The sequence below is a fragment of the Vipera ursinii genome, assembly GCF_947247035.1.
Source record: "Vipera ursinii genome assembly, chromosome: Z".
NCBI lineage: Eukaryota > Metazoa > Chordata > Lepidosauria > Squamata > Viperidae > Vipera > Vipera ursinii.
Genome location: NC_139517.1, coordinates 44,429,905 through 44,444,831, shown reverse-complemented (window position 1 = coordinate 44,444,831; position 14,927 = coordinate 44,429,905). Strand labels below are relative to the sequence as shown.

At 34.5% G+C, this 14,927-nt stretch overlaps 1 protein-coding gene across 3 annotated transcripts in view; it reads right to left on the bottom strand.

Annotated features, from left to right (window-relative positions):
* The window catches only part of G3BP2 (G3BP stress granule assembly factor 2), a 50,911-nt gene that overhangs the window by 15,790 nt on the left and 20,194 nt on the right, over window positions 1-14,927 (bottom strand). For all 3 annotated transcript variants that reach the window (XM_083377934.1, XM_083377935.1, XM_083377936.1), the window contains 3 exons: window positions 6,177-6,267; window positions 2,889-2,991; window positions 1,230-1,410 (listed from right to left, as the gene is read on the bottom strand). In XM_083377934.1, the coding sequence (XP_083234060.1) occupies window positions 1,230-1,410; window positions 2,889-2,991; window positions 6,177-6,267 (375 nt within the window). The remainder of the gene's footprint in view (window positions 1-1,229; window positions 1,411-2,888; window positions 2,992-6,176; window positions 6,268-14,927) is intronic.

Here is a 14,927-nt window from a genome sequence, read left to right as displayed (position 1 = left end):
TAATTGCAGGTAGCTGGTGTTACTTAAGGAGGCATTAGCCCACCAATTATTTCATTGTTTATTGTGTTTGAATTGGTTTGGCTTTTTTTAACAGACTATTATTCCAACCCAAAATAATCTGGAGAATGAGTAGGACCAGAAATAATTTAAACAAATACATTTAAATAAAAGTACTATTAATTATTGTCAATCAAATCTGAAATACAAATTAGAAGAGATCCTGGGCTAACATTAAAGTTAACTTTTGTGAACATTAAAGGTAAAGGTAAAGGTTCCCCCGCACATGCGTGCTAGTCGTTTCCGACTCTAGGGGCCGGTGCTCATCTCCCTTTCAAAGCCGAAGAGCCAGCGCTTGTCCAAGGACGTCTCCGTGGTCATGTGGCCGGCATGACTAGCATGGAACGCTGTTACCTTCCCACTGTAGTGGTCCCTATTTTTCTACTTGCAGTTTTACGTGCTTTCGAACTGCTAGGTGGGCAGAAGCTGGGACGAGTAACAGGCGCTCACTCTGCTACGCGGCAATCGGGATTCGACCCGCCAAACTGCCGATCTTCTGATCGACAAGCTCAGCGTCCTAACCCACTGAGCCACCGCGTCCCTTGTCAACATTAGATCCAATAAAATGCTTAAGCCAATGCAAAGTTGTATTCACAGTACACTCCTGATGTTTTACCCTTCTTTAAGACAGCAAGAATATTATGTCTGTACCAGGAAAAAAACGTAGTATGTAATCTTCAATTACCAAAACCAAGATGCACATATTTAAGAATTTAAGGACTGTGTATAAAATTATTAATGTTTTCCTGCATACTGCAAAGCCAAACAAGTGAAGTACTACAACTATCACACAGTAACAAGGGATTAACTATTAGGACTGAATTATTTCAAATTAAATTAGTAAAAAATATGAAGTAATTATGATTATGATAAAAGCACAAATACTATATTCTAACAATGTTTAAATATTACACTACTAAATAATACTCCACACACTTATGAACCTCTTATCAATTATATGTATGTATCTTTTGGATTTAGATAGCATGTGATTATAATCTTTGTTTATACATGCTGGACAACTGGAATATAGTTGACAAACACTGAATTATTACTGCAAATTTTATTCTCTTTAGCTCTACATGTGATTATAAATATTTAGAGCACCCTCATGATCAAGAGTTTGCTATCAGGTTCCATTTAACTACACAAAACATATTAACTTAACTAACCTTTGGTGGTTCCTGTGGTAGAGAAACAGTTTCTACAGGAGGTGGGGATGGAGATTTTTCTTCTACTTCTTCAAGGTTTTTTTCTTCCACTTCAGTTTTTAGTTCTTCAGTTTTTGATTCAGATTCTAACTCTGTTTCAGGTTCATGAGAAGATTCTTCCAATGTTTCTTCTATTCCATTACTAGAATAATCACATATTTCACTGTTTTTATTAATGTAAATTATTAGTATTATTCAATTTTCAGAAAAAATCATATTGCTACCATTTATTATACAATTGTTACACACACACACACACACACACACACACACACACACGTATCTTATGCATCATTTATAGTTTTACCTGAACTCCTTTTGTTGATGACCTATTTAAAGTCTTTTTTTAAAAAAATACAGAGGTCATTAGTATTTTGAGACAGATGGACATTTTTAGATTTTTGTATGAGAAAGTGGCTATCACAGTGAATCTAGCAATTCAGAAAATATCTATCACCCTTTCTAGCCACCTAGAACAACCAAGATGTTCTGCCTTTTTCTGGGCAGGTCCATTTACTCCATAAAAGCTATTGAGCTGCAGGCATCTATGACTTTATTTTCTAAGTATGCCTTGGACAGAGTACAGGTAATCCTCAAATTACAACCATTCATCTACAGGTTGTTCAAAGTTATAACAGTACTGAAAAAAAATGACTCATGACTTTTCGCATTTACGATCATTGCAGCATCTCCATTGTCACATGATCAAAATGTGGGCACATGGCAACTGGTATGTATTTATGATAGTTGAACTGTCCTGGAATCATGTGTTCACTACTTGTAACCTTCCTGGCTGGCTTCCTGCAAGCAAAATTAATGGAAGAAGCCAGGTTTGCTTAACGACTGCAATTCACTTAACTGTAGCAAAAAAAGGTCACAAAATAGTGTGGAACTCACTTAACAACTGCCTTGCTTGGCAATTTTGGGCTTAATTGTAGTCATAAGTCAAGGACTATCTGTATTTGACACCAAAGGGATGCTTGACACCAAAAAAACATTAATGATGCTTGAAACTGGGTTCTTTATAGCAACTAACTTTCCATTTATCTTAGTTGAAAATATATTAACAATAAGCCAGGTAGAGAAGGACATTGGTTGGGCTTAAGGGCATCTAACAGGGCACATCACTCCTATGCTGGGGATTTAGGCTACAACAAAGCAAAATAAGCAAACAAACAATGGTAATTATCTCTTGTACATTTAGAAAACTCATCAGGAAAGTGTTTTGTAAGAACTGTTAGTCATTTTAATACTGCCTGCTGCACTGAAAACACACTAGCATTTTCTATTTTTATATACAAACCCCTTACACAGAACTTTAATAAAAGATAAACATCTTAAATGATTTCAACTTATATTTATAACAGAAGTTATAATGATCACTAAAGAAAACCTTAACCTCATGATATTCTAAGTAATTCATCAGTACTTAACCACATAATTAACTGCCTGTATCAAAAATTCTAAAAAACATGAACAAGGTTTCATTTCCTTTGGATTATAAGTTCTCATATCTTATTTTATTATGGGTTAAGGATAAAGACATTAACATGCAGATTCATGGATTTTCAAACATGTTGGCACAGACTGTCTGCAACATAAGCATGAATATTATCTTACGTTACAGGATGACTATCATAGTAAGCACTGCTTGTATTTTCTTGTACAGGTTCAGGTGATGTTTGCCTTTCTTCATTCTCCTCTTCTACTTCATCTTCTGATTCTAAAATATAATTCATAAATTCATAATTCATAAAAGTGCGCTATCTGCCACAGTAATATTTTATATTTTCAATTTTACTGAAAATGAAAGGGAGCTTATTTATTCCAGAAATTCACATGCAATATAATAAATTTCAGTTTCCATAAAGCCAAGTGCCATAAAAATTTGTACATATAATCTAATAAATTATCTTGGCTTCATATAAGTATTCCAAATTCTGTCATCTTTTTCCTTCTTTGAGATAGCTTTTTTCAGTTATTTCTAAATATATGAATCATTGTAGACTCATTCAGCAATTCTCACTATGCCTGTAGTCTATTTCTTGATAATACAGGTAGACTAATTAAGCTCAAAATTTCTATTGCTAGGTGAAACATTTATTAAATGAAATCTGTCCTATTTTACAACCTTTCTTGCCACATTTGTTAAGAGAATCATTGCAGTTGTTAAGTTAGTATCATGATTGTTAAGCAAATCTGGCTTCCTCAATGACTTTGCTTGTCATATTACAAAAGGTGATGACATGACCCCAGGAAACTGCAACCACCATGATATTCACCAGTCAGTTGCCAAGCATCTGAATTTTGATCGCGTGACCTTGGAAATGCTGCAATGGTCATATTAACTTTTTCCAGTGCCATTGTAACTTCAAATGATCACTAAATGAATTGTTGTAAGTTGAGGACTATCTATATAAAAACATTCATATTTAAATATTATTATAGAAAGCACAACAGAAGATGCTGTTAGCTACAGTAAGATTTATTTGGTTCCCTAGAACCCCAGATGTGAATGGATAGCCAGCTTTGGAAGGACCTGAGGAATGTTAAGAAGGATGGAGTTAACTTCTTCACCCAGGGAGAGAAGTTTCTATATTAAGGTAGACCCACCTAGTGTAGTCTGGATGGAAGGGACCTACAGCATATCTTCTTTACCAGATTTTATGGTTTTTAAAAACTAACTTTCTCCTATATTATATTCCTTCTGATCTTTATCTTCTTTGGTTACTTTATCCCATAAATATCTATGACAGTGATGGCGAACCTTTTAGAGACCAAGTGCCCAAACTGCAACCCAAAACCCACTTATTTATTGTTGGGTGCCAGGTGGGTGTGGCCTACTTGGTGGGTGTGGCTGTGGTGGTAATGGAAGATTGGGTGGGTGTGGCCAAGGTGGGTGTGGTCACCTCAATGTCACTTGTGGGGAGGGACACCTGTGGGGGACAGCTGGTTGAAGACGGACAGTTGCCACCTCCGAGGCATGGCGCGGGTGCCCACAGGAGGGCTCTGAGTGCTGCCTCTGGCACCCGGGCCATAGGTTCGCCACCTTTGATCTATGAAGTCCATTGGCTAAGCCCACTCCTTCTAGAGTGGATATAAGGAACATATAAGGAACGGCTGCTGGAATTGGGTATGTCTAGTTTAATGAAGAGAAGCAGTGTTCCAATATCTCAGGGGCTGCCACAAAGAAGAGGGAGTCAAGCTATTCTCCAAAGTGCCTGAAGACAGAACAAGAAGCAACGGATGGAAACTAATCAAGGAAAGAAGCAACCTAGAACTAAGGAGAAACTTCCTGATAGTTAGAACAATTAACCAGTGGAACAACCTGCCTCCAGAAGCTGTGAATGCTCCAACACTGGAGGTTTTTAAGAAAAGACTGGACAGCCATTTGTCTGAAATGGTATAGGGTTTCCTGCCTGAGCAGTGGGTTGGACTAGATGACCTCCAAGGTCCCTTCCAACTTTACTATTATGATTATGATTATGATATTCTGCTTTATTACTGTATTTTCTCCTATCTCTTTTAGCCTTAAATTAGATTCTGTATTTTATTGTTTTGTATTTTGATAAGGTTATAGGATTAATCAATTAATAAATCAAACTATCAAACACCTGTTTATATAATAAAGCCTTGGTGGAGCAGTGGGCTAATGCCTTCTTAAGTAACACCAGCTGCCTGCAATTAGTGCAGGTTCGAGTCCCACCAGGCTCAAGGTTGACTCAGCCTTCCATCCTTCCGAGGTACGTAAAATGAGGACCCAGATTGTTGGGGGCAATAAGCTGACTTTGTAATAATGCCGCTGGGGGCCCCCCCAAAAGCCCTAATAAGCAGGCATATACATAGAATGAAGGCTATTGCTAAGCACATTGGTTTGTGCTTAAAATTGTAAGCCGCCCTGAGTCTTCGGAGAAGGGCGGGATATAAAATGGGATTAAAATAAATAAAAAATACTTACTAAGGCTTTGATAATGAACTATATAAATTTGACTGTGCAACCAACAGTAAAATTTTCAGAGGTTACTATTTTCTTAATTACCTACTTAGTACATGGAATTTGACAACCAGATAATATAAATGAATTCTCCAATTCTCCTTCCTTTAGCTAAAAGCCTGATACTGCAACATTGGAAAGATAAATGGATTCAAAACTTGATTACAATCAATCAGGAGATTACTTAATGAGGAGATAAACACAGATTTTGTATGGATAAATATAGTGAAATATAGAAGTCTTTTAAACAAAATATTTAGTAGGCTTAATAAAAGCATTATAGTTATATATGTGTAGTAGAAATACACTCACACACACATACACTTGCATAACATTTACACTAGGTAATTATATATGGAATTATAATTACTGTTATAACAACATACTGCATATTTTTTCTGTTGTATTTCACTTATGCATTTTTGCAATATATGCATTTTTTGTTTGCTCTTTTTGTTTTACTGTTTTATTACTATTAATATTATTAGGTAAAGGTAAAGGTTCCCCCGCACTTGCGTGCTAGTCGTTTCCGACTCTAGGGGCCGGTGCTCATCTCCGTTTCAAAGCCGAAGAGCCAGCGCTTGTCCGAGGACGTCTCCGTGGTCATGTGGCCGGCATGACTAGACGCCAAAGGTGCACGGAACGCTGTTACCTTCCCACCATAGTGGTCCCTATTTTTCTACTTGCATTTTTATGTGCTTTCGAACTGCTAGGTGGGCAGAAGCTGGGACGAGTAACAGGCACTCACTCTGTTACACGGCACTCGGGATTCGACCCGCCAAACTGCCGACCTTCCAATCGACAAGCTCAGCGTCCTAACCCACTGAGCCACCGCGTCCCTTTAATATTATTACTATTATTTTAATAGTATTTAATAGTATAATTCATATAAAATTCATATAAAAATTCCCTACCTTCATCAAGTTCAGGTTCAGAATCACCAAATACTTCATCTTCATAGCGAAATATATCATTATGAACATAAAACTTGTTTGGAACAGACCCCTGAGAAAACAGATACCATAGAGAGAAGAAAGCTTAATTTGCAAGGGCAAAGTTAATATATTTGGAGTGCATAGTTGCAAAGAAAGCTCCACTGATATGTGCATGAAGTCATCTGGTGATGAGCTCAATTTTAGGGAAGCTTAGTTATAGAGCATCTAATGAAAATGTTGACTTAAAAATTGGGATTCCACTGGATATTTGTTGTAACCATAAACACAGCTAGCTGCTCCTTTAGAAATTAGAATACATCACTTTGATGTGCCTTTTCTTTTTTCATAGACATAACAATGCTTGATTGCTATTATTTCAAGTTTCTGGGAAGCATCACTAAATCCAAAAGTTGAGATTTTGCCTATCAATAGGAAGACTTTTTGCCTATTTTCAAACAGTGAATAGCTAAGTCTTGTAATAATACAGGATCTGGTATATACTGAAATGAACAAGAAAAAAATACCCATTCTCAGCCAGTCTTCAAAATTTCACATTTGAAGACCCATTGTTATTGGAATTGGAACTATTAGAATTGCTAGTTCATACTGATATCATCAAACTTAGCCATTACCCCACTTCTAGCTATAGTCTGATCATTTGTCCTTTGTTTGCCACCTTAATTAAATAAAGTCCACATTTTGCGAGAACTGCCTAGATTACAATGCAAAATGTCAGCAGAGAGCTATAAATGCAACTTTCAATTTGTAGGCATTTTACATCACACTTTTAGAAATTATTTTTAGAAAAATAATTAAAAAATGAAGCCTAGCAAAAACATGTCTGCTTTAAATTTTCATTTGCCCTTCCCTTGAAAATCCAAATTTTTGCACACAATTTGGAGCAGCTCTGGGAAAGCTGAAAAAGCATTTGGTTTTGTTGTTGTTATTATTATGCCTGATGAAGTAACAGAAACCAGGCAACAGCTCCATGTATCTTGTAAGTATAGATACATGTCTTTTCTTTCTAGTTTTGCACTTAGACATATCTCCATTCCAACTCTGGGGGAACCCAAATTCTCTTAAGGTAAGTGAAACTGCTCATGCTGGCCTACATTTCTGATAATAGTTGAAGGAAGGAGTACATGGCCAACAAGGAACACAAAGTGAGCTTTTAATCCTGATCTAGTTCAGTTATGTATAAAGGGAGGGTTTTTTTTAGGAAGAGATAATACTGGTAATCCTCAAGTTATGAATGTAATGGAGCTATCAATTACATTCACAAGTTGAGAGGATGTTAAGTAATCACATTAAGTGAACAAGCCCCCATCCAGGTTCTCTCCAATGAATTTCTTAAACAAATGTGCGGGTTGTTGAGCTTGCATGAGGTGCCTCAGGGGTGGGGGAAATCATGGAACAAAATCACCTGCCTCCAGCCTCCCCTCATCCACTAGTTATCCCATGCTCTGCTTCCTACTCCTTGAAGTACCCACAGCTGCTTGGGCATCCTCTACCCCCACCCCATGCACCATTTCTCCCCAACACCCCTTATAGAGGTGCAGCTAATGGTGGGTGGAGGGAAAACATGGAAGTAGCCAGCAAAAATCTTCCTTTAGAGTAAGCTTCCCATAGACGCCGGTCTCTTTGCAAACTAACACAGGTGTAACTAATGGTGGGGGAAAGAAAGGGAAAAGTTTTCTGGCTACTTCCATGTTTTCCCTCCACCTACCATTAGCAAGGCATCAAAGGCAAACAGCAAGGAAGGGAAATAATATTTCTCTCCCTCATGAGTTCAGCCCAGGTGTCATGTAGACACGGTTGAAAGAAACCGGAGCTCCGGTCTCCCTAGTCCAGTTTTGCTTCGTCTGGAGACCCAAAGAGGTCAGAAAGTCACCCTGGAGAGGCAACAAGGAGAAAGGGAAACCTTGGGAGTTTGAAGCCAACGGCGGTTGGCCCAAATGGACTGAGGAAACTCTTCAAACAGTTGGGAGAAAGACTACCAGCAAGCACACAGACAGCCCAAGCCACAGACAGTACGGGAAGAAGTGGAGAACCACGGCAGCGCCACCGAACAGCTGACTGTCGACAATATGTTTGATCTAGGTGAGATTCTTCTTTATTTCTCTTCCCTATGGATTTTTAAAATATAATTCCCTGAACTGGATAACTTTTAAAAATAAAAAAACCCAGGAAGACTTGGGAAGAAGAGAGTTAAAAGCGGCAAGAAATCTGGAATGGCGGGACAAAATTAAGGAATATAAAAAATATGCAGAAAAGATTTGAGACTGATTGAAAAGAAAAAAAAATGATAATCTGTTGTAGGCTAATTTTTTTGATTGGGAAGATTTTTTTACTTTGTTGTGAAAGAGCATTTTAAATAAAAGTTTTACTACTGGATAGAGACATTATAACTAATGAGGAGATCTAGTGGTGAAGGAAGATACTATAATAATACAGAAAAAATCAGAAGAGTGATGACCTTGAAACAACACCTGTGCTAAACAAAGAACATCCTGTGTTTCTATAAAACAAAGGTTTTTTAACTACATCTTTCAACTTTAGACATAACTATTATAGAAACTATTTAGAGACACGATTTTTTTTCTTTTTTCTAATATCTTTGAATTGACAGAAATATTTGGATTAGATTTATGCAGTGTTTTTTATTTTGCTGGATTTCAGTTTAAAGTGGTTGGCTTTTTTTTTTAACCTGGATTAGCCTAAAGCAGTTGGCTCCCTTTTAAATCTGGATTATAGCTTAAAGCAGCTGGCTTCTTTTTAAATTTGGATTATTTGTTTATTTGTTTATTTATTTATTTATTTATTTATTTATTTATTTATTTATTTATTTATTTATTTATTTATTTATGGGATTTATATCCCGCCCTATCTCCCGAGGGACTCAGGGCAGCTAACAACAACAAAACTTAAAGGTCTCTGTACAGTAAATTAAAAATAAAATTTGAAATAAATTAAAATAAATTAAAGAATAGAGTTAGAATTGTAAATATAATTAAAATCCCTGTCAGTCTAGGTCAGCCAGGTGGAAAAGGAGTGTTTTGAGGCCGCGGCGAAAGGACTGGAGATCTTGGGCCATCCGAAGCTCAGGTGGGAGCTGGTTCCACAGGGCTGGCGCTCCCACAGAGAGCAGTTGGTTCCCTTTTAAAATTGGAATATAGCTTAAAGTGGTTGGTTCCCTTTTAAACTTGGATTATAGCCTAAAATAGTTGGCTCCTTTTTAAAGTTGGATTTTAGCCTAAAACAGTTAGCTTTTTTAAAAGTTGGATTGTAGCCTAAAGCAGTTGGCTTTTTTTCCCCCTTGTCCCTGTGGATTTACAAAATCTGCCTGATTGAACAATGAGTCCACCAAACCTCACTAAAATTACAAAAAAACCCTTCTTCTGCACCCTCTTCTGGAACATCTAGTCTAGCAAGTCAGGGATCTACTGAAGCAATGTTACAATGAGAGAAGGCAAACAATCTCCAAAAAGAGATGCATGCAACTTTACAACTAATGCAAGAAATGATGCTGAAGAATCATCAGGAAACAAAAAGCAATCTTGATAAGCTAAACAAACAAATACTTGACATAAAGACACAATTTGAGGTTCACCAACAAATGATCCTTAAAAATGAACAAAGAATTCAGAAGGTGGAAGAGCAATCAGAAGATATTGGGGGGGGGAATTGAAACATTAATGATAGAGAATGAAAGATTAGAACAAGCAAATCAAAACCTAGAAGGAGTGGTCGCTGCGTTGGAAATGGAGAAGGCAGTACACTATTTTAGATTCTAGGACATACCCGAAGAAAGAGGAAAATATAGCAGAAGTGATTACTAATCTATTATCAAGAGGCCCTAGAAATGGAAAGATCGGAGATGCAGCAAGAAGTGGATGAAATATTTAGAATGAATTCAAGTTATACAAGGAAACACAAATTGCCTAGAGAAGTCCATGTAAAATTTATGAAGAAAACAATGAGGGATGAGATATTAAGAAGAGTTAGAGATGATCCATTACAATATAAAGAAATAGTAGTGTTGAAACAGAATCCCAAGAGAAAAAGGGATACTCGAAGACAATGTCATTTCTTGACTACAAAGCTGATTACAAAAGGAGTAAATTTTAGATGGCTGATGCCAGAAGGAATTTTAATTAATTGGAATAACACAAGATATTGTTTGGACTCAGTGTGGAAGGCAGAGGATTTTGATGAAAGATATAGAGCATTTCTGGGAGAAAGAACACAATATCAGCAAAAGGATGAAAAAAGCCAGAAACAGACAGAACAAACAACAGAGGAAACAATTATACAGGTGGAGGAGGAAAAACAGAAGATGAATCAAGAAGATGAGGGAATAGTAAGAGAGCAGAGGATTACGAGATCAACAAGAGCTAAATATAAGTAAATCAAAATGGAGATGGAAAATGGATTTTTTTCAGTGAATATAAATGGATTGAATTCCCCATCAAAAAGGAAAAGAATTTTCAAACAACTACAGAAATTAAATATTGATATAATTTGTTTGCAAGAGACACAAATAAAAAAACATTATAAATTTTTGGAAAATCCAAAAATTGGAAAACTTTATTATACATCAGCTCAACAAAAAAAAAGTTGTTTTATATGTCAAAGAAACAATAGATTCCAAAATGATTTATGAAGATGAAGAAGGAAGAATATTAATGGTAGAAATATCTTTAAATCAAAAACAGATACTTTTGATAGCAATATATGCACCAAATAATAAACAAGAAGAATTTTATCAAAACCTTCATAGAAAAATAGTAGAAATGGAATACCAAAATATATGCTTAATTGGCGATTTCAATGCAATAGTAAACAGGACATTAGACTATAAAAGCAGTAAATCAGGGAAACAAGGAAGAAAAAGATTATCTAAGACTTTTTTCAATATGATAAACGAAATTGGTATACAAGATATCTGGAGAGAAACGAATCCAGGAAAATCACAATACAAATTTTATTTTAATAGTCATAAATCTTGGTCTAGAATTGATATGATTTAAATGACGCCTGAATTTAGGGTTAATATGCAGGAAATTGAAATAGAATTAAGTACTTGGGCAGATCATAACCCCTTAAAAATGGTGTGGAAAGGAATGCAGATAAAATGAAGATGGACTTCAAATCAATCTATATTAAAAGAGAAAGAATTTATAGATTTAGCAACAAAAGAAATGGAATTTTTCTTCAAATAAAATAAAAAAGAAGATACAACATTAAAAAATGTATAGCATACAGCTAAAACATATTTTTGAGGCGTAGCAATAACATACATGGCGAAAAAAATAAAGAGACAACAATGTCAGTTGTTAAGAGAAGAATTTAAAAAATTAGAACTTGAACTACAAATAAACCCACAAAAGAAAATATTGAAAAGACAAATGGAAATAATAAAACATAAATTAAATTTAATAGAATCAGAAAAATTGGCACAAATAATTAATGGGGAAAGCAAAACTTCTTTGAACATGCAAACAAACCAGAAAGATGGTTAGCTTATAAACTTAAAAAAACAGAACGAGAAACAAATGATAAACAATTTAATAGATGGAAAAGGCTGTTTACAATTTAAAAATGAAGCAATAAAAAGATAATTAAAGAATACTATGAGAAACTTTATGACAAGGAAGAAACTCCATGGGAGAAAATGACTCAATATATGGAAGAAAATAATTTATTAAAAATACTTTAAGACTATGTTAAATGAAAAAACAACAATGATGGAATTGACAGAGACAATAAAAAGACAAAGAAATGAAAAAAACGCCAGGATCAGATGGACTCCCCGCAGAGTTTTATAAATGTTTACACAATATATTAAGTTCACCATTGAAAAATGTATGTAATGAACTTTTATTGGAGACAAAACTCCCAAATACATGAACAGAAGCTAATGTTACTTAGATACCAAAAGAGGACTCAGATTTGACCCAGATCAAAAACTATAGACCAATATCACTACTGAACGTGGACTATGAAATGTTTACTTCAATAATAGCTGAGAGACTGAAATGATTTTTGACTGAATTTATATACCCAGTTCAAAATGGATTTCTGCCAGAGACAAATAAAAAATAATTTGAGGGTAATACTAGATATATTGGATTATTATAAACTTCATCCAGGGAAACAACTGGCACTAGTATTTTTAGGCATTTGATAATGTTTCTTGGCAATTTATGATTCAACAACTAAAAACAATGGACTTTGGTCAAAACTTTATAAATACGATTCAGACAATATATCAGAAACGAACAGCAAAAGTAATTGTAAATGGGGATTACACAGAGAATTTTGATATATGAAAAGGCACAAGACAAAGATGTCCATTATCCCCATTGCTATTTATCTTAACTTTGGAAGTTTTAAATAGAAACATTAGGCAAGATCCAGAAATTAAAGGATGAAAATAAAAGGTGAAACCTACAAACTGCAAGCATTTGCAGATGATTTGGTATTCATTTTAGAGGAACCTTTAGAGATGATTCCTAAACTGTTGGAAAAGATAGAACAATTTGGAGAGATAATGTAGCAGGATTAAAGATAAATAGAGAAAAAAACTAAAGCGATAGTTAAAAATTCTACAGATAAACAAAAAATGCAATTATCAAAAAAATAGAATTGCAAATAGTCAAAAAGGTCAAATATGTGGGAATATATTTGATAGCCAGATGTTCAACAAAAGATGATAATTACATTAAATTGTTAAACCAAATAAAGCTTGATTTGGAAAAATGGAAGAATCTTCAACTGTCAATGATAGAAAGAATTGCTACAGTGAAAATGAATATATTATCAATTTTTTTTTTAAAATTTCAAACAATACCCATAAAACTGGAGAAAAAATTCTTTGTAGATTTAAACTCTCTAACTCAAAAATTTATCTGGCAAGGAAAGAAAGCTAGAATTAAATTGAAAATGTTACAAGAAACCAAGAGAAATGCAAGCTTTGGCTTGCCAGATTGGGTTTTATATTATCAAGCATCAGTGTTAGCATGGATAAAAGAATTGATAACTCTTAGAAATAAAAGATTACTGTATCTGGAGGGACATGACATACAACTTGGTTGGCATGCTTTTCTATGGTATAGAAAAAATAAAATACATAAATAATTCCAAAACCACTACATTAGAAACACATTATTATTAACTTGGGAAAAAATAAAATGTAAAATTTATTTGAAAATTCCAGGATGGCTTTCAACAATGGAAGCGTCAGTCCTAATAAAATATGGACAAAGATATTCTAAATTCTGAAGGGAACTTAAAATCCATGCAAGAGATGGAAAATCAGGGCATCGATTTAACATGGTGGTCACATTTACAAATGCAAATCAGATATGATAAAGATATTAAACAGTATGAATTTTACAAAGAACAGATTGTGTTTGATCAGACATTATTCTGATGTAAAGTTGATTTAAAAGCGTACAATTTCTTATTAAATTTGAAAATGGAAGATGAACAAGTAAAAGAGACAATGATAGTATGGGCAAAGAATTTTGAATGTAATATAGACTTAGAAAAGGGGCAAAGTTTGTGAGAAAGAAACTATAAATTGACAATGTCAGCTTCATACAAAGAAAACGTATATAAAATGTTTTATAGATGGCATTTGCCACCAGCAAGATTAGCAAAAATGTTTTAAAACATGTCAGAGAAATGTTGGAAATGTAAACACAAACCAGGTACTTATTATTATGTGGTGGACATGTGTTAAAGCAAGGAGATATTGGACAATAATACACATGTGGTTATTTTATACATAACTATCCTAGGGTGGAGAAAGTGATGACTAAGAATGTTGGAATATACTTGTCTACTATTAAATAACTTACCTATGGACTGTCAGGTTTATAGTTGCTACCCAATATATTATTCAATGAATAGGAAGACTAGCACATAAAGGAAGTACTGTAAAGAAACCAGCAGTATCCAAAGAAGTATGCTGAAACAACCCATCTCATGAGAAGTGACTATGGATGGTGTTTAATAAATCTTTTTGTATCATTTTATAAGATTCTAATCTTGTAGTGTTTATATTATAAATTATTATAAAAGATCTTCATGTATAAGATATAATCAAGAATATCCTTAAAAATATGACTGAATAATTTTCTAAGTTTTATAAGGGTGGGGCAGAAACAGAGGAGGAAAACAAGAGAGGCAAAACAACTCAGTGTTGGCCTCAGAAGATACAGAATGATTTTTATGAATCTTAGTTCAAATACAGCCAAAACAAATACATAATCAATTATTAAAAATATTCTATGTTACAATAATCAAGTATTTGTAGGGTAATATTCATCTATCATGGATTTTGGAGGCCAACTATTACATGATTTCCCCCATCAAAGCAAGATTTGTCCTGCTTAATTTCTGGATAAAAGATTGGAAACTCTCAAGCCTATAGGTTAGACTGGAAGATTTTTTTAAAAATACCCTAGAAGTAAGTCAATTACAAGCCATTTCTTTGTTGTTGTCTCAAAACTAGTCTGTTAGGGTAACTGAAAGAGTGAACAAAGACCCATTAAGAATGTGCTTTCCAAAAAGATGGAATACATTTGTGCAACATTGAACATGTTATATTCATATACTATTTAATTTTTTTAACTGGTGTACTTAACTGTTATAAAGACCCAGTGTGGTACTGTGGTAAATGCTAATAATTTCTTCAGAATAACAAACAGCATGTTAATTAAT